The 20869-nt window shown below is 44.9% G+C and overlaps 1 protein-coding gene and 1 pseudogene across 2 annotated transcripts; both read right to left on the reverse strand.

The window, feature by feature from the left end:
• Window positions 1–2262: 2262 nt before the first annotated feature.
• Window positions 2263–2959, reverse strand: LOC136454344 (transcription factor bHLH14-like; annotated as a pseudogene).
• A 13625-nt stretch (window positions 2960–16584) lies between these two features.
• Window positions 16585–20869, reverse strand: LOC136449608 (uncharacterized). Of its 2 annotated transcripts, XM_066449709.1 has the most exons (6): window positions 20378–20869; window positions 20174–20240; window positions 19932–20054; window positions 19756–19839; window positions 17407–17493; window positions 16596–17304 (listed from the first exon to the last, which is right to left on the reverse strand). In XM_066449709.1, exons 1-6 carry the CDS (start codon window positions 20446–20448, stop codon window positions 17188–17190), a joined length of 549 nt encoding a protein of 182 aa, XP_066305806.1. In that variant the 5' UTR covers window positions 20449–20869; the 3' UTR covers window positions 16596–17187. The 2 variants fall into 2 exon arrangements, with proteins under 2 accessions (XP_066305807.1, XP_066305806.1); XM_066449710.1 differs by lacking the exon at window positions 20378–20869 and having other exon boundaries at window positions 16585–17304; window positions 20137–20240.

Raw genomic sequence — 20869 nt, forward strand, 5'->3', positions numbered from 1 at the left:
GAGGGCGAAGACGAGGAGGGGCACGCGCGGCGGGGCGGGCGAGGAGGGGTGCGGCCGGCGCCGGGGCGTGGCGTGGCTGGGGCTGGGAGGGCTTGGACGGGCTGGCCGGCCGTGGAGGGCACGACCAGCGGGCGCAACCGCTGCGGCGCGCGTGGCCGTGCGTGGCGGGGCTGGGATGGGGCGGGCTGGCCGGGCTGCGGCGGCGGCGCGCGCGGCCGGGCGTGGCGGGCTGGGGCGAGCCGGAGCGGGCTTGCGGGGCTACAGCGGCGAGGGGGCTCGGGCGACGGCGAGGCTCGCGGCGGCGGCACACCGAGCTGGGCGGCGCTCCTCGCGGCTGTGGCTGTGTGAGTGTGTGCGTGAAGAGTGAGAGAGATAAGGCGCCGAAACGGTTAAGTGTCTGAAGCCACTTTGCCGAGAGCCAGATCTAGGAGGCTCTCGGCAAACCTTCCCCCTTTGCCGAGAGCCCCCAGATCTGGCTCTCGGTAAAGTTTTTTTTTCAAATTTCGTTCGAATTTTTTAACTAGCTAACTGCACAAAAAAATATTAAAAAAAATAAAAATTATTATTTGCCCTGAACAAAAAATGATATTTCTAAAAAAATTAAATCTTTCCCGAGAGCAGCTCTCGGCAAACCTCTTCGCCGAGAGCCAGCTCTCAGCAAACCATTGATCCAGGCCAAGTAAAAAAAAGAAATCTATGCCGAGAGTGGGCCCAGTTGCTCTCGGCAAAGAGCCTTTGCCGAGAGCAATCCCCTAAAGCTCTCGGCAAATAATATCCAAAAAAAAATTAATAAATAGCAAACGGCTCCGAAAAAATACGAAATTTTGCCATGTTACAACTTATGCTCTCTAATGGCTATACAAAAAGTTTGGAACTCCAAAACTAATTCGACTGTGACATTGTTTGAAAATCCTAATGGATCCTTCTCAACTTTATGAAACTTATTCGGAGATGTCTCAGATTGTAAGAATCATACGCAACCACTTGTGCGAAACATTTTCAATTTTTTACCACAGCCTCCAAGTGTGATACCATGACTTCATTGCAAATATCACAATTTTCCGACTTCGTTTCCTTTTTTAAGAATTTTTAAATCGTTGGGCGACATATGTTCGTGGTCTTCGATTCGTAAAATAAAAGGTGAAAAAAAATGTCAACAAGATGTTATTTGCCCTCAATAATGCATAAATAGCATGAATATAATTTTCTACTTAATTTTTTCCCGTGTTTAAATCAATCGCTGTTCAAATTTTAATCGATTAAAAAACTCCTTGAAATGTAATTAATTAATTATATATAGCAAATAATTACAAAAATACACAAAATTTTAATATTGAGTACAACCTGTAGTATGTCTATAGAGAAAAAAGTTTGGAGCATATGAAAGAAAAAATAATTTAATTGGAGAGAGTTAGGAGAAGAGAAACACATGCACATGAAATATAGAAACCACATTTGCCGAGAGCCTGGAGGGGCACTCGGCAAATATTTGCCGAGAGCGGCGCTCGGCAAAGAGTTTTGCCGAGAGCAGTAACGGAGGGGCTCTCGGCAAAGCGGTGACGCCGTCAGGGCAGGTCACGGCTATGGGCCCGCGGCAATGTTTTGCCGAGAGCGTAGCCTACGACAAAGGACCGTTTTGCCGACGGGCATTTTTTGCCGAGCACGGCTCTCGGCAAAACGGCCCACTTCGCCGAGAGCTGTTGCTTGCCGAGATGCAGGCCCACGGCAATCCTGTCACTTGCCGACGGCCGGTGTTTGCCGAGAGCCGCGCTCGGCAAACGTTTTCTTTGCCGAGAGCCTGCGTTTTTGCTCTCGGCAAAAATCTCGGATCTCGGCAAAGGACGTTTTTCCGGTAGTGATGCCTCGGTAATAGTGTTCTGAGAGTGGAGGCTAGACCTTCGGGACGTCATCCTTCGCCTGATTGCCTCGCTTCTTATTTCACCTTGTCGGGACGACCGATCCCAACACCGGTTGTCTTCATGTGCACAAGAAATTACAGACGGAAGCAAACTATACAGATGAAATAATTTACAGAACTTCCAAACAGAGGCTAGTATGGGGTATGGGACTTTGGTTCTGGTACTTCTATTAGTGCATGTGCAAGGAAGCGCATGCAGTTGACACCATCAACAATGAGTAGGAAAAGAAAACGTGCATGGCAAATTAAGGCAGCTTGATTTTGGAATAATGGGGCCGATCGAAGTAACTAGTGCATGCTGGGTGGGTTGGTGGCCGGGCGCGCCCGCGCGCCATCTACCCGCTCTACTGCAGTAGTTTTTGCAGCAGTGCGCTGCGGAGGCAGTCCTCTCCCCGCAGCCCGGCCGCGCGCGGGTACGTCCACGACGACGTCCTGCACGGTGACGCCGCCCACGCGGCACAAGGACGCGTGCTGCACCGGCAGGTCCAGCGCGCAGAGAGCGGCCATGAGGCGCCGCGGTAGTCATCAGGCGCAGCGCAGCGGTGTCCCGCCCGTGCATCCGCACCTCCAGCTCCTGACGGGAGCCACCAATAAGCAAGGAGAGCTGGGAGAGAGAGACCGCCGTCGTCTGCCGCCTGGCCTCGGCCTCGAGCTGCTCGACGCGGCCGCGCAGCTTGGTGATGTAGCCAACGGCGTCGGCGAGAAGGGACGCCCTGTCCAGGCGAGTCACCGTGGGCACGGCGGTCCGGAGGTCGCAGAACAGGCGGTTGAGCCTGTCCCGCCGCTGCCGCTCGTCTTCCACGTGGTTGATTGTGGTGCCAGCGGCGCAAGAGCCAGAGGCAGGTTTCCGTCCCCGCTTCCTCTCCGCGAGTGGTGCCGCCGCCGCCGCCGGCGGCAGGCTGGAGCGCCCATATCCTGGTGGTCTTCATCCTCATTGTCTAGCACGTCGTCGTTGCCCAACAACCACTTCTCTAGGGCATCGCAGGACACGGACTCGGGCGCTGGATTCTGGTGGTGGCCGTCGGCGGAAAAGGGTGACATGAAGCACGGAGGGTAACACCGTAACAGGGCGACAGGAGGTTATCCATTTGCACCGCACGTAAGCTCTAGTGCCAGTGTGCCACGCTCATCGTAATTATATATACACGGCATACGGTAGCTGATCTGTTCACTTCAGCCACAAAAGAGTGGCGCCTTAGGAGTTAGGATGCCCGCATGCAAGTCAGTTTCATGATGTTTTGAGCTACTGATTGATTAACTAGTGGTAGATGTAGCGTCGTACGTGTTAGCAAAACCACATGCATGAGCCTTTCAAAAAAAAACCACATGCATGAGTGGGAGTGTGATGTTCCGATGGGTAGTATTATACTATTATGCATTACAAATTTAGACAAATCAGCGAGCATTAGGGTGTCCTTATACTTGTCATGGAGCTCGGCCCATGATCGACATCGTCCCTCGCAGCACTTGTACACACTAACGGAGACGGCTTATTTGCCGATTATCCCATACTTTGTCGAGTGCTTTTTATCGGACGCTCGACAAATAGACTATTTGCTGAGTGCCAGAGAGAAAGCACTCGGCAAACAACTAGCACTCGGCAAAGAGGTGGTTTGCCGAGTGCCGAGCACTCGGCAAAGATCAGGTTTGCCGAGTGTCGGACACTCGGCAAACCAGAACACTCGGCAAAGGGCCACCGCCGCTAACGGCCGATAGCCGCCATTAACCCTTTGCCGAGTGTCTTCTCTTGACACTCGGCAAAGCGGTGATTTGCCGAGTATCATTTTTTGACACTCGCAAACCATATTTTTTTCACTTTTGACCTCCAAATTTTTTCTGCAATCCTCATACAATACCTGGTACTCCATGTTCCAATGTGGCACATTTCTCAGACTTTTTCTATATTTCTTTAATTTATTTTATTTAATTGAATTTTCTTGAATAATTCAAATTATAACTGCTAGTCATTCGAATAATGAAAAAAATGAATGGAAAAATGATATTCATGTTTTTTATTATTCGAATGACTAGCAGTTATAATTTGAATTATCCAAGAAAATTCAATTAAATGAAATAAATTAAAGAAATATAGAAAAAGTCCAAGAAATGTGCCACATTGGAACATGGAGTACCAGGTATTGTATGAAGACTGCAGAAAAAGTTTGGGGGCAGGAAGAAAAAAATAAGAACGGTTTGCCTAGTGTCTGAGTTTGGCACTCGGCAAAGAAGCCTCTTTGCCGAGTGCTAGGACGGCACTTGGCAAAGAATTTTAAATTTTTTTTAAAAATACCCCTCTTTGTCGAGTGTCAGGCCGGGTGGCACTCGGCAAAGAATTTAAAAAAATTAAAAAATACTTTATCGAGTGTCAGATCGTGGGCACTCGGCAAAGAATTTTTTTAAAAAAAAACCTCTTTGCCAAGTGCCAAGCCAGGTGCACCCGGCAGAGAATTAAAAAAATACTTTGCCGAGTGCCAGATCAGGGGCACTCGGCAAAGGGGGGATTTAACCTCGGCGGCCCAGCCGGCCCACACACACCGCACGCACGCACACACGCACGCTGACCGCGCTAGTGCCGCCGCCGCCCGTGCCCACGCCGCCGGAGGAGGAGAAAGAGAGGAGGAGAAGGAGAGGAGGAAGAAGGAGGAAGAGGAGGAGGAGGAGGAGGAGGAGGAAGAAGGAGGAGGAGGAGGAGGCGCCCCGGTCGCCGTTGCCACGTCCCCAGGGCTTCCCCAGCCGTTGCCTTGTCCACCGGTGCCCTGGCCCCTTCACCACCACCGCCCTACGACGTCCACTAGGTATGCCCTCCCATCGTCGTCGTAGTATTACTAGTAGTTGCGGTAGTAGTAGTGGTAGAGTAGCAGTGGTGGTAGTCGTAGGAGTCGTAGGAGTGGTTGTGACATTGTTATATATATGTGGTTGGATATAATCTTGTGCATGTCGCTCATCGTGCCGTTCATATATATGTGCATGTCGGCCATTGTGCCATTGGTTTTCTTGCAGGTTTTGGAAACCTCACCGTGCAGGGGAGGTGCTGCCGAAATTTTGTATTGACAGTTTTATGTTTCTTTTTTGTAGAGAAGAGCCCGTCGGAGCAGAGTCGGAGTACCTCGGCAACCCCGATCGCCTTCCTCGCCGTTGCGGGTCTACCTGCACCGCGTTGCCTCGCCACTGCACTGACCCTCCATGGCCCCGCTTGCCTGACTCCACCGTCACCCTAGGTATAACCCCTCTTTCCATATCATGGTTGTAGATCACGTAACCCAGTTAGGCGTCTTCCGTTCTAAAGAGATACGGTTGTAAATATGCAGATATTTTCATATCTAAAACCGTATCTATTTCGAATTGTCCATGTTTTTTATACCTTTCCTTTGCATTATTGTAACATTGAGGTGAATATATTGTAGGCCCAGCTAGAACAAGAGAGGAGGATACGGGAGCAGATGCAGGCGAAGATGGAGAGGGTGGAGGCCAAGCGGGAGGCCGAGCAGCGGAGGATGGCGGAGATTCTTCAGTACATGCAAAGTCTTGGCGCCGCTACGGGTGTAGTTTCGCCACCTTCGCTATTCGCTCTACCTCCTCACTATTCTACTCCTGTGAGTATAAATATTTTAGTTTGTATGTTCATGCTTACGGCCAAACCTAGTGGAGTATGAAAGTTTTATTCATGTATGGTATATATTTATCTTGTCTCACACATGCAATCTCTTCTCCTTTGTGCAGAATCAATCGGTGGCATCGAACGATCCTCATGCTTCAGCGAATCCTTCACCAAATCTGTCTCATTGGCCATCTTGGTGATGATACTTGTGGTTGTTAATGGTACTTCTATTTGTAATTGTGGTTGTAGATGATGGAGCACTTGGATTACTTATGAACTTATTTGTGATATATTGTGAGACATGTGACGTTTGTGATGTATATGTGACGTTTGTGATATATATGTGGTGTTAGTGATATATATGTGCTGTTGGTGATGTTTGTTATATATATCTTCTATTTGTTTGGATGGGATGTAAAAAACAAATAAAAAAGGCTGTTTTCAGTTACTTTGCCGAGTGCAATGGCCATAACACTCGGCAAGTGACTACCTGGGAACATGCTTTACCGAGTGTAAAGGCCATTGCACTCGGCAAATATCATAGATTTGTCGAGTGCCACGGGCTAGGCACTCGGCAAAGGTCTCTTGTTTGCCGAGTGTCTTGACAGGACACTTGGCAAATAGGCTACCTTTGCCGAGTGTCTTGCTGGTGGCACTCGGCACAATGGCCACCTTTGCCGAGTGTCTGAGTCAACAGCGCTCGGCAAAGCGGCGACCTTTGCCGAGTGCTTGACCTTGACACTAGGCAAAGCCGCCGTCACGGTGTCGCTCGCCGTCACGGTGACTTTTTTTTGCTGAGTGCCCGATGAAGTGCACTCGGCAAAGAGGTCTTTGCCGATAAACTATTAACCGAGCGCTCTTTGCCGCCTGAGGCACTTGGCAAAGAAGCTGAATCCGGTAGTGACAAGGGCATCGATGCATGGCTTGGTTGCAACTGCAAGCCTTGAATAATACTGATATGTTCTTGGAATTTTTCATAAGCTTCAATAGAAAGTGGCAGGTCATATAAAGATTGCAACAAAGGTGTAGAAACTGCCACATGAAGGGAAATCTATTGATTCTTGGAGTAAGAGAAGAGTTCTGGAAAGCTTGATTATAGACTCTCCCTTCCCAAAGGTCATGTCATAAGAAACAAGAGACTCCATCCTGTAGATAGACCATAGCTATACCTTTAAAATGATTTTGAAGTTTTAAAATATCATGCCACCAAACGGAGCCTCTAAAGGTGCCACTAGGGGAGGGCAACCGATCTCTAGTGTAATATTTATCCCAAACTAGTTGTACCTAAGGAACTTTATCTTTGTTGTAGAATTTATGAAGGTGCTTTAACCAAAGTCTTTCATTTTGAACTGTCAGATTTAAAACCTCTAGGTCACCTAGGCCACCTTCTTGCTTAGGGAGGCAAACCATTTGTCAAGCTGCTTTTGGTGGCTTTTGTTTGTTAACATTTGAACCTCTCCGTAAACAATGCTTTCTGTATTTATCAATTTGTTTGATCATAGTTTTAGGAAGAAGGAAATTGCACATTGCAAAAGTTGGTAAGGGCTATGAGGACAGCATTGGTAAGATCCAATCTTCCTGCCTCACTCAGAAAGAAGGAGAACGCCATAAGCCTTGTTTCATGTTTGGAGACTAGAGGCCAAAAATCAGCAACAGAATGCTTGGTCAGACTTAAGGTTAGGCCTAGGTAGCTAGAAGGTAGTGCCTTTTGAGCAACCAAAAGTTGTGGTTGAAACATCCAATCTATCATCTGTCACATTGATGGGTATCATCATGGATTTATCAAAGTTTACCTTCAAACCAGTAGATTCAACAAAAGAAGTGAACAACTTTTTCTGGTGATTTAGCTTAGAAATGTCTCCCTTCATGAAAATATAAGGGTGTCATCTGCATACTATAAGATTGGAAAATCTTCATCACTTGCTCGGCGTATTGGGAGAGTCAATAGACCATTGCTTCTAACTAAGCTGAGTATAGCTTGAAGAAAATCCACAGCCTAAACAAACAACAAGGGTGAAAGAGGATCCCCTTGTCTGAAAGAGGATCCCCTTGTCTAACACCTCTGTGATAGTGAAAGACCTTACCAGACACTCCATTTAACAGAATAGCAGAGGTACCAAAGCCAAAGATAAGCTTCATCCAATTCAACCATTTGGAAGGAAAGCCTTTGTGTTCCATAATTTGCAGCATTATCTCATGTTCTACTTTGTCAAAGGCCTTTTCAAAGTCAAGCTTAAGAATGATTAAATCTTTTCTAGATTGATTACACATGTGCAAGTATTCCAGGGCCCATGCAATATAGTCTTGAATTGTTCTATGCTTGATGATGCCATATTGGTTCTTATGAATCAGAGAACATAGAACACTTTGAAGTCTATTGGCTAGAAGCTTTGTTAAAAACTTGATGGAAAATATTGAGCAAAGAAATAGTCCTACAACCTTAAACTTTTAAAGCATCACCTTTTTTTAGGTATGGGGGTGATGTGAGAACCATTTGTGCTTTGGAGGAAAATCTACTCAGAACAGAAAGCATCACAAAGTCTATAGAAATCTGAATAATGATTGGCCATCATTTCTTTATAAAATTTATGTTGAAACCATCAGGTTTAGGGGCCTTATTAGAAGGAAGGGCCTTGACAACTGCATCAATCTATGTCCTTGCAAAACTTTCCACTCGGCTAGAAAGATCAGGTGGAGGATTGACAAAGGAGGCTAGATCAAAGCTTATACTTGTAAAGTTGCGTGTGCCCAATTTTTCTTTGAAAGAATGTTATATCAATGGCGATTTATTAGAGTGATTATCAATTGTATTGCCTTGATCATCAATAAGTTGGGTGATCTGATTCCTTCTATATTTAATAGTTGCTTGTGCATGGAAGAATTTGGTGTTGCATCACCTAGGGCAACCCATTTAACTACCCCCTTTTGCTTCCAGTAAGTTTTTTGCTGATGAAGGAGGGCAATAAGCTTGTCTTCTAAGAGTGACAAAAAATTGCACTCAATAAGGTTAAATATCTAAACTCCTCTAAACAATCACCAAAGACAAAGTAAGCTTGACATTGTGAATATTCTCTCTAAGATTGGAGAGACATTTCTTCCATTCCTTTAAGATTTGTCTCATGTTTTTAAATTTGGCAGTGATATTTTTAGCTGCATCTTGGTGCTGAAAAGGAGAATGCCAACCCAAATGAACTTGATTCATGAAGTCATATGTTCCAACCAATAGTTCTCAAATCTAAAAATTTGCCCCTTGGGAATAACTGTGGAAATGTTAATAAGACAAGGAACATGATCTGAGGTTTCCATAGAGAGAGTAGTGACATTTATGTTAAGATAGGAAATGGTCCAACTAGGCGAGGTGAAAAAGCAATCTAGCATCTCTAACAAGGGTGACTTTTCCTTGTTAGTCCAAGTAAAACGCTTGCCTTTCAAAGGGAGCTCAACCAAGCCTAAGGCACTAATTGCTTCATTGGACATAAACATGTCTGAATAGTCTGCACATGACCTGTTTCAATCAACTGGGCTTCTGTAAAGATTAAAGTCACCAACAACTAGCCAATCAACAAGATTTGGTATTTGAATATTTCTAAACCACTCAATGAAATCTTTTTCACCCAAAGGTGTGTAGGGTAAATAAATGTTGGTGAGGATCCAAGTAGCATTGTTGTGAAGAGAGGTAAATTGGATTGAGGAAGCAAAGTTGTTTTAAAAAAAAACAAGGGTGCCAAGGAAAAGGCACTTTTTCAGATGATGATAGAACCACTAGAAGCCCCATTGGAGGGTAAAGATTTAAAAAACAGCCAAACATAACCAGACAGAACTATTGGTGAAAGAAAAGATCAAAGTGAGAGCGCTTAGTTTCTTGTAAAAAGACCACATCATAGTTACTTTAACAGACAGTCTTGAATACAGTTCCATTTTGTATTTGAGTTAAGACCTTAGATGTTCTAGCAAAGAACTTTCTAGCGCTCAACACCTCGAATGGTTTAGGTATGGTGCACACTTATCAAACTTAGCACTAGCTAGGTAGCTTTGAGGAGGCCTAAAGATCAATTGGAATCCATCCCATTCACAAAAGTGCTTGAAATGGAAGTGAATGGAGTGGTTGAGGCAGCATCGGATTTACAGGATGCATGTCATCAGGGAATATATGCTATGTGCTCTGGGATTCAGCTAGGTTTTGCTAAAGAATAGGGCATCGGAGTGAGAAGTGCATCGGAGCAATAGCTCCCACTCCAATGGCTTTCAGAGAGCAACCAGAGGAGGTTCGTGAGCACTGGATTGTTCCGATGCTTTGCATTGGAACATATGCTATAGCCTGTGTCAGCTAGGGTTTGCTCCACATACAGAGCGAGCGGGTGAAGACCAGTCGGAGCAAAGGCTCCCACTCCGATGGCACTCTGATAGGTTCTCAAAAAGTTTTTGGACGCATCTGTGAAGGCAAAACCTATGTTGGATGTCCTATGTTGTTGAATGGTTTGTGGGGTTGTTGTGGAACCTTTATATGCTTATTAATATGAATGTGGCCATGTGGGTTACCTATCCAATTTGAATGCTAGAATGCGAATATGAAATGCCAAAAAGTCTTATAATTTGGAATGGATAGAGTATTTAGTATTTACTAAGTTATGTTTGCATAATCATTTTCCTAGAACCCAAAATAATTATATTACTATACATCTTGAACTCTTGTTGTGTCCATAAAATTGACACGTTTGGTTAAGGAAGTATGGCACGCAATAGCTCTATTGAAGTATTATTATGTGGAATGGATGAATTATCCAAATCTTGAACCCATTTTTATTATTGGGCTTGTGATATTTTTCTTAGTAATCTATATATTAAAACATTTTCTCTGTGCGCCATGGTTGACAAAGAAGACATATAACCTAATCCTCTAGCTAGTTATTTTTTCCCATGCGCAAAGACTGACATTGAATATATTAATAAGAGACAACCGACATGCAAAATAATGGGATTAGAGCTAGAAAATTATTATTTTTTGAATACTTTGTCGGTTGCAAAATATATCCCTATACGAACCTTAGGATCACACGAGAATTATTTAACATGTCGGTTATCAAAGATTTTTTTAAAGAGGATAGCGCACATTAAAAAATATTTTCCTGTTGGTTCCTTCGACAATGATATTATTTAACCTGTCAGTTTCTGACTTTTGTAAATAAATTGTGCAGTGGAAGTTCCGTGTGCGCCGCTGCACAGGAAAATTCATCAGAAAAAAACTTTCTGTCGTAAAGTTGACAAGCAAATATATTTTCTCTCTATCACTTTGTCCCTGACAGTATTTACCTGCTGGGTAATCAACAGAATTGATATTTTTGGCGGGTTTCATTACATCCATGCCGTGTTTTTCTTAGACACACAGGAAATTCCTGTTGCACTGGTGTCGGTGCCGTGTAGGCGGCTGCGAGCCTGCGATGCGACACCGGACGCCCCGTGCATCTGTGGTAAACCGTGGGCACGGCAGCGGTTGAGATCCTGTCCCTCTTGCCGCCGCTCGGCCTCACGGTGGCCGGTCGCCGTGTTGGGGCCTGGGGCCAGGCTTCCAGTCCGCACTTCCGCCGCATCTCCGCGAGTGGCGGTGCCGGTTGGAGGTTGGCGCCATCATCGTCCTAGCTGGTCCTGGCCCGGGCCTCTCCTCACCATGCATCATATGCTTATGCAGTGCCCAGCACGTCACCCACAAACCATTGGGTGGGGACATCGCAGGGGAGCACATCAGCAGTTCAGGACTCATGAGCTCGAGTGCTTGGTTAACCAGCCGAGAGAAGGATGCAGCCGGATTGCCGGAACGGTGGGGCCGCAGGCCGATGACGGCGAGGAGGAAGGCCACACAAGCTCATCCATTTGCTGTCGACGGATGTGACGGTAGCTAAGCTATGCATTCGCAGCCGTGTGCATGGCCACCCATGGACTACACTTCGTACCGTTGCCATGCTGTCCACGTCCCACTGTTTTCGTTGACTACGTACGATCTCCGACTACTAATATGACGGAGAGTGCCGGTAATGCGACGTATCTATCCAGGACAAATTTGTCTAATATACAATGTCGATTGACAACTAAAATTATCCATTTTGTAAAGTTGTCATAATGCTAATTGGACTTTACCATTGCGCTACCACAAAAACATATATGGAACATTCAATTCAGAGTCGTTACACCCTCGGGAGAATGCTCCAACGCCGGAAGTTCCGACGGACGTTGAAACTTCCGAGGAACAAAAAAAGCCTGCCTAGGTGTTCGGAGCATCAGAACTTCCGACACACCTAATAAAAAACTATGTTCGGATATGGTCTTTTGGATCTCGATCTGAACTGATATAAACTTATGGAAAACTTAGAACATAGTCTTGGGAAGGTTTTCTATTAGGATAAGACAACCCCATATATATATATATATATATATATATATATATATATATATATATATATATATATATATATATATATATATATATATATATATATATATATATATTTACGATAGTTGGGTTACTATAACACACGGGGATATTTACCATAACGTTATATTAAACCATTTAGTAAGGAGTTACTATAATCTCATAAATTAACATAGTAATTATCGTAACTCAAAGTGGCTACAGAATAAGTTATTCTGTAGCCAGCTACAGGATAGTAGTTCTATATATATATATATATATATATATATATATATATATATATATATATATATATATATATAAAAGAGGATCATGGCCGATTGAGAATCCCAACTCACAATCGATACAAAACCAATCTACTATCTCTCTTTTGTCCTTCTAACCCCCATGTTGTTGTTCATCGCTTGATCCGACGACCAAGGATGGCGCTCTAGACTTACCGGCCGACCTAGGACAACCCGGCGACGTCCTTGCCCTGGCGGGGTCCCTCCCGGACCAGAGCTTCGGGGGTTCCTTTGCTAGTTTGCCTAGAAATTAGTCGTTCTTTGTCACGTAAGCGCAATTAGTTATCCTTTGGTGGTTTGCTCATAAATCTCTTCATTCTTCATCACGTAAGTGTGAGATCCCTGCTGCATTCTTCGGTCCGTGGCGACCCGAGCCATCTGGCCCTAACTGGTGTGGGATCCGGGATCAATCTGGTGTCAACATACTTTTTGGCGACATTGCTGGGGAAGAATTGCTTCGGCTTTACTTTGTAGCCGAATCTCTTTGCCCTGGCCCTACTCTTCAACTATCTATCTTCTTTTTCTCGTCATTACCATTGCATCTGGCCCAAAAGGCCGGTTGCATCTGGTTTTGACCCCTTATGATTTTACTTGTGATTTTGCAACATGTTGTGCTTGTATTGGAAAATTCAGCAAAGGCGGTCAAGTTTTAAATCATGGAGTACCAAGGTATGATACCACAAACTACTACAATTACCCCGAGATACAGCTTGCAAATGCATCTTATAATTTCAATAATTATTTTGCAAGTTCTATGAACTATCATGTTGGTGATGCTAGTCATAATGGTACTAGATATGTTACATCGGCTAATACTTTTGTTAATACTCCTCATCATACACATCATAATTATGGATACTATGGTCAAGAGCCGATGTCATCTGTGAATTCTTTGAGTTTTAATGTTACCGAGGGAGGAGCCGCGCATGGGGAGGGCCGCGCCGCCGCAACTCTAGGTGGTCACGGGCCTTGCCGCAGAAAAGGGAGGGGTCGTCGGAGGTAGGGGGGCTGGCCATGCGAGCGGGGAGAGAAGCGACCACTATGGCCTTTTGGGTGCTCACACCCGAGCCCTCGGGAATAGGATCCGTGGGGAGGATTTGGATATCCTCGCAGAGACACTGCTTGAAGTTGTGTTTTTTTTACTTGTATGGGGGCTCAAGTAGAAGGGCCCTTCTCGAGTTGCTCTAATGATAATCCAGAGAATGTCACAACTCCTAGTCCATCCTCACCCCGCAGCACGTCCGCATCGACGTCGTCCTGCACGGTGACGCCACCCAACGCGGCACACGCACGGTAGGTCCAGCCTACCAGCGAGGGTGGTATGAGGCGCGCCGCTATCGTTGTCGTTGTCGATGCAGCGTAGCCGCCGCACGTCTCGCCCGACCATCCGCATAGCACGCACATCCATTGCGGCATTCTTGCTGTGGAGAAACTGTACGTGGGCACCGCAGCGGCCAGCGGCCCCGCCCCAAAATTACAGGACCGGCTGTCCGTCCCTCTCCGCACGGCCTCACTGGCTGGTGGCGCTACGGTGCTTACAGCTTACCCAATGCTCAGCATGCATCGTGCTCGGCGGGGACTCACCACACATCATGCTTACGGCTTACCCAACGCCTTGGAGGACGTCGCCCACAAACCACTGGTTGTTGGGTACATCGCAGGGGAGGACATCAGCAGCTCAGGACTCATGAACATGAGCGCTTGGGGCTGACGGCCAGGACGACAAGGATGCCGTGGGAATGCTGGGCCGCAGGCCGAGAACGGCGAGCAGGCTAGGGATGGCAGTTGAATTTGCGGGTCATGGGCCCCTGCGAACAGTTTGCCGCGCTCCCACATTCTCTGTTGCCCATGGACCAATGGACAAACTCTCCACGCGCCGATGGGGCCTGTCTAGTCATTCAGGCCATATCACTTGATTTTCTGTAGCACACACTGCCGACGGATGTGAAGTTAGCTAGGCTATGCATTCACAGCCGTGTACATGGCCACCCATGGATCACACTTCGTACTGCTGTCCCATGTAATAAACTACTGTTTTCGTTGGCTACGTACGATCTCCGAGTACTATATGACGGAGAGTGCCGGCAACAGGACATCGCATGATGTCCTTTTCTAATATATGAACAATTTTCATTCATGGCTAGTACTGGTTTTTTAGAAACGGTTTTCTTAACGATAACTAAGCAAGGTTCGCAGAATAACGTATTTATAGGGGATAGACAAATCCCTACTAGAAATTCCTCCTTACAAAGTATCTTTGAAATAGATTCCTAGGACCCACTATAAAATTTTAAATCTCACCAAGCTCTCTGATTTTTACATAGAGTTTGTCTTTGCTTAATTTCGTATAAAAAATTATAAATGTATTCTCATGGCAACTATTTATAATTTTATATGGCGTGCCATATGTTGGAAGTGACGGTCATAGAAATTTTCACCAATCATGAATAGTTGTCTTCTAAAAGGTTCGGTGTTTACCTTTGGCTGTTTCAATCTGTGCATGTTTGGCTTTTTGCTAGTTTTTGTTTTTTCATGCAGAGGATGAAACTTTTAATTCTATTTGGTTGAGAGCACAACTCATAGAGAGACCGGAACTAAAAATATTTTATTTTTCTAAAACATGGCACGCTCTTACAAAGGGGTCAGGAAAATCGATTTCTATGGCTGATTTATAAGTACGATTTATAGGAATGGTCCACAATATGACTATTTTTTAAATTAGTTTTCGGTGGCGGGCTATCTTGTGGGCACATCCTCTCTATTTATGGATATGTTGCGTGTGAAAGGACGTAGTGTCCTAGTACTTGATTAAGGCGCGCAATACAAGGATAAGGTCAAGATTGTCAATCGTGACATCCTGGCCACACACACACATACACACACACACACACACACACACACACATATATATATATATATATATATATATATATATATATATATATATATATATATATATATATATATATATATATATATATATTCGGCTGTGGTCTCTGCTTTGGCAATCCAAGCCCTTACTCATTGTTTCTTTAAAGCAGAGTTAATCTCTCTTAAAAAAATATGTCTCTTGCAATTATTTTCTATAATACTTTCATGCTGTTCGTTCGATAGTTACGTTACCTACAGACCCATCGGTTGTCTTTTCTCGACATGTGCTTCATCCTAACCAACATGAATACAAGATTGTTAAAATCCACAAGTCCACAACTGACATAAATATGTATGTGATCTCTTCATTTTTGTCTACTTGTTACTTGTTATTCTGTCATCTTAAGAGAAAACCCCACTCATTGCTTTACTAGCCCTGTTCGCTTGAACTTATCAGTCATGATACAATATTTTTCTCTCATAACAAATCAGCGAACAATACTTTTCAGCCAGGCTTTTCAGCGAAACGAACAGGGCCACTCATCCCTTCTGCTTGCAGCCTTAAATTTCTTCGAAACTTTAGTTGGATGATTACATATATTAATTGCTTAGAGCTTTGTTAAATTAGGAGCTCTGAAATTTCAAAGCCAATGTTCCACTGGTACTACAGAACCAACCTATATAGCTGGTTTTGAAAAAGAACACAATCAGTTTATTTAGCACCTCCAAAAAATTAAGACCAATAAATTTCAAGATTGACGAAGTCAAACCAACTTGTGTAGTCAGTTTAGAAATAGAACATAGTCGGTTTTGTCTTAATTTTTTACCCTTATTAGCACCTCTCTAAAGAACTGAGTTAAACCGACAAAATCCCGAGATTGATAATGTCACCGTAGACGAGCGCACATCACCTATTACTAAAAGAATAATGCCGTTAAATCCATTTTTTACCTCTATGAGAACGAAGCCATCATAGGCGCGTGCATGTCTCCTACCGCTAAAAGAATAACTCTACACATCACCTACTACCAAAAGAATAGCGTCGTTAAATCTTAGAATAAATCCAGACGTGCACCTATGTTAAGCTGGGGAGTTGAATCCAGATGAGTAGGTTCCCCCACAAGGAATCGCGGTTTTGTCTTAAATTGCCATGTCAAATTCAGAGCACAGTCATTTACAAGCATCTCTTGTATGAGAGAGAGAGAGAGAGAGAGAGAGAGAGAGATGATTGTAAAAAGGTGGAAATAAATTTGTACAGTCGATTCCATATTATGAAGCACAGATGCTACTATTTGCATTGTTGGTTTGCAACAAGAACCAAATGTGAAAATAGCCGTTCCACAATCGGTTCTTCTGCCAAACTGACTACATCCACGGCATGCATCTGTTGGCTTAGGATTAATACGAGCATGGTACATCCGTGCACCAATAATTTTGACAAAAGAATCACATTTGGTATGTACACTATATTTATATATTCTAGTTGGGCCCAACTGTGTTCATATGAGCCACCGTGTTGGGCCGGCCTGCTGGCTGCTGGCCCAGACAGACGCACGCAACGCCCACGCGCGCACCGAGCCATCTTTCTCGTCCGGCGCCGTCGACGGAGGAAAGCTTTTAGCAAACGCCATGCCTCACGGCCGAAATGGGAGACACGTCCAGATATTCTTCGGCATCTTCTGGTGACCAATTGGTGCAGCTCAGATGAGACGATGCCCGTGTTGACAGATTTGGTTAACACGCCACATCAGATACATACATTCCTTTGCTAGTTTTCTATCCAATAAGCTTCATCGAATTCAAGAGGGAAATTACACAACGCAATGTGCTTCCGGGTTGCTTGCAGGGAATGCGAACAGCAATGGTATTACGGATACCTAATTCTAGTTGTGCTCTCATACATGTGGTAGAGAAAGAGCTACATCCTGAAAGTACATAGCTTACGAGGGCCCAGGTGTGCAGATCAGATCGAGCTCAATCTTGACTTCTTGAGGTGTGGCACAGTACGATGATTATTGAGACTTTACAGAGCATCTCGAGCAGCAATAAAGGAGGCGTACCCAGTGCAGAGACCTCCCGCTCTGTGCGGGGTCTAGGGAAGAGTGTTAGTGGCAAGCCTTACCCTCGCCTCATCTCGGGCAGCAATCCTGCATACAATTGCGTCCGGCAACGTAGATATTGATAGTTCTTGGGGAGGTATTTTGTAATGCTGCCAATAGATAAAAGACCAATAAACGATCTTCAGGCCAGAATGGATAAATAGTTATAAGAACCATACAGTACATAACTAGCATCAAGTTCGATGGCAAACCTTCAAGATCTGTGGTTGGTTTGCTCTTCTTTCCAGTTCTGTTAGATCAATCTCAGTGCCACTGATGAGCTTCTCCACTGCCTTCATCTGCCAAGTTGCGATTTTCACATCAGTATTTCTTTCATGAATGCATAAGAAAAAAAGAATTGGAACATGGACTTGGTCCCTTCGAGGGAGAAATCAGCCAAAAGGCTGGATGTTTGGCAAGGAAGTTCCTTGTCGATTGCTGGTACATCCATCCTCATTAAATTCTACACTGAATAACTCCCCCATATGGCCATATAGCATATGTCTGTGTATTCGCTTCCCAAAACATTAACTAATGATTTGGATAAGCAAAGGAGAACCTGCTGTTGGCAAGGACTTACTTCCAAGAAATAAAAAAGAAAGGTGGGTCAAGATTTACAAAAGCCAAAAGAAAGGTGGAAATAAAACTGTGGGATCTGTTAAGCCGAGGAGAAATGATTCCCCCATTTGGTCTGGTTTATTAAAAATCAAACATATTTATCCAAAAGGGGAGGAAAACGAAATTAACAGTGGAGGCTATGTTTTGGTCTGACGTTTGGTGAGTGAGTCCCCTCACTGTGCTCAGTATCCTGTCATCTTAAGTCAAACATGTAAGGTGCCTATGGTTTAGTGATATGGATGACCAAGTTGTTGTGGCGATGAACTAAATCAGGTCTTTTCCTGTCAAATCTACTTATGAACATCTGAATAGTTCTGACACAGGGAAATCATTTTTAAACATCTGGAAAGCAAAAATTACTAATAAAGTCGAGATTTTCTTGTGGTTGATAGAGAAATCAGCTGTCCTTACAAAAGATAATATGATCAAGGGGGAGTGGAAAGGTTGCCCCACTTGTAAAATCAGTGATGAAGATGAAACGATAAATCATTTCTTATTTGACTATCCTGTTAGCAGAGTTTTATGGAGTGTAGTAGCTTCCTGTTTGGGTGCCAGTGCCAATAACAGGCCTCCAAGTTTCGATCAATACTAGTCCTAGATAAGCTGTGTGTCGCCTGATGGTAAGGAAATTCACACATTGGGTGTCTTAACTATCTGCTGGGCTGTGGAAAGCAACAAATAGAGCCTGTTCAGATAAAGGTTGATCAAACACCCATGTGAGACTCTGTCTTGTTTGCTCTTATCTGGTATACTGGGCAGGGTTTACACAAGAATGGCTTCAAGGAGAAAACGTGCTGGAGGGAGCCGGGATTCTGCGAGTGGCCTTCCAGGCCAAGATGATTCAACAGGTGCAACCCCAGCTGCTACAAATAACCGGTGATGAGGCAGGAGTTGAACAAGAGACGACTAGAGAAACCAATGGCACCAGTGAGTAGTTGAAGCTTGTTTAGTTCTTCTGGGTTTCAAGTCAGCCGCCGGGTGTCTGCTGAACTTGTTAGGTGGCTTTGATGCTTGTTGGAAACTGTGTCTAATAGGGCTAGCTCTAGTTTCCTGACGCAGGTTTAGTTAATGGCTACCTACCGCTCTAACCTAGTTCTATTTTTTAGCGTGCTTCTGCATACCTGAACTGGTTCTGTTCATGAAATGAAAAATGGGGGGACCTGGTTCAAGAAAAAAAATGTGCGTGTGTGTTATGAAGACCTCTGTTATGAACCATAAGCACACAGATTTTGAACTGTTCCCTTTTTGTTTAGTTATTTACATTTTGAAGAATATTGGGAGAACCATGGTTTTAAAGGCGACAAGGAGTAACTAGGCCCCAAGGAAAGTTGCCACCTGGACACCTAGCCGACACCTTTGAAACAGAGGGGGGGAACTCATTTGAACTATTATGGATGTAAAAAGTGTCATTGTTTGCAACTATGGTAACAGTTGGCAATTAATAAAACAAAGCTCAGATATAGAAGCTCAAAGTTGGTTGAAAATTTTCAAATGAATACCATAAACGCTCAATTGAAGGCACAATAAATAGGGTGTGAAGTAGTAGCACCAGGTTTCTGGAGCAAGAAATTAAGAATGGTAGAAACACTTCCTGTTTTACTTTTCATAGTAAGGAAGTAAGCAGCAGCACATGAGGTGTAATTTATAACTCGTTTAAGCAAGGTGATTAACATATTGCAAATCCATGTAAATTTGATTTGGTGTATAGCCTGATCTCTGGATCCATTAACACTTCAACAATCGTCCAATATCAGTCAGATCAAGATCACAAATTTATGAACCAAACACACAGTCAGTGCCAATTGGTACAGGGTTAGTATTTACTAACAGAAAATCAGTATCGCCTATGACTTACAGTGGGTTCTAAATTGCAGATTATCAGAATAGCATGCAATTGATGGATTCAGACAGTAACCTAGTGAAACTATCAGCCTAAATCATACCTCCTCGTCAGAAGCATCAAAACAAGCAACAAGGATGTAAGTTGTATCATCAGAAATCCCACATTGCTTCAGAGACTCCGTTATCTGAAACCAATGATCACAGACAAACCATCAAACGCTGCATTGGACCAACCTCATAATAATGCAAAAGTATCAAGAGTAGTTAGATCAATCACATGTTTGGACCCCGAGTAGTTGTAGACGAGCTCAGAGTGCAGAGTCCTTGTGGTCAGTGACTCCCTCGTCTTCGACAACAGCGCCTTAAGCGCTGCCGCGAGGACAGGGAACACATCCGGCACCTGAAATCCACGAGCATGAATAACGAGCCTCAAAAACCATGAAATCCACAATTAGGAAACTAACCCACAATTAGGAAACTACCAGTGCAGCATATCCAAAAATGCAAATGGCAACGCACCAATGATGCATTGAGGAAGGCGACCTCCGGCTCCAGCTTCCCTGACTGCATCAAGTCCAGGAGCTCCCTGAGAGCGCCAAAACCAGAAATCTCAGCCAATTCGTCCGTGCGCATTTCATCGATGGAAACCAGACCTGGGCTAGTGGCCACAGCGGCCCAAGCGGCGATGTTAGAAGAGGAGAGGATGTATAAGCAGGTCCGTACCGGCTGTTGGAGACGTCGGAGAAGAGGGCGATGGAGATGGTGCTGCCCCCGGACAGCGGGAAGGCCTTCATGCCGCTTGCAGCGATGGCGGCGGTAGTGGCGACGGCAAGTCGGCAACGGCAGAAGCAACCTATTCCTCTCGTCGTGTGCGGCAGCGGCTAATGGCTAATTGCCAAAAATACCCCTACCTGCCAAAGGCTCTGCGATTAGTGCAGCGTGAAATCTTCACCGCAGAAAAGAATTTCTGTTTTCCCTCCGATGAGGCGGAGGAGAGAATCCGAGAATGGGATAAGGCCACGCCGCGCGCGCTCTCCTCTCCGCCACTTTCACCACCGCCTCTGCCCACCATGAGTTCCTTGCCGCCGTCGCAGGCGGCTGCCGCGGCATACGGGTGCTGCCACCGCCTCCTGCTCGCTTCTACCACCGTGCCGGCGAGGAGTGGGTGCGTGGGGCGCGCACGCAGACTCACGCTCGCGCTCCGCTGCCTCCCGA

This window comes from Miscanthus floridulus, chromosome 5 (genome assembly GCF_019320115.1).
Source record: "Miscanthus floridulus cultivar M001 chromosome 5, ASM1932011v1, whole genome shotgun sequence".
In the NCBI taxonomy this organism is placed as follows: Eukaryota; Viridiplantae; Streptophyta; class Magnoliopsida; order Poales; family Poaceae; genus Miscanthus; species Miscanthus floridulus.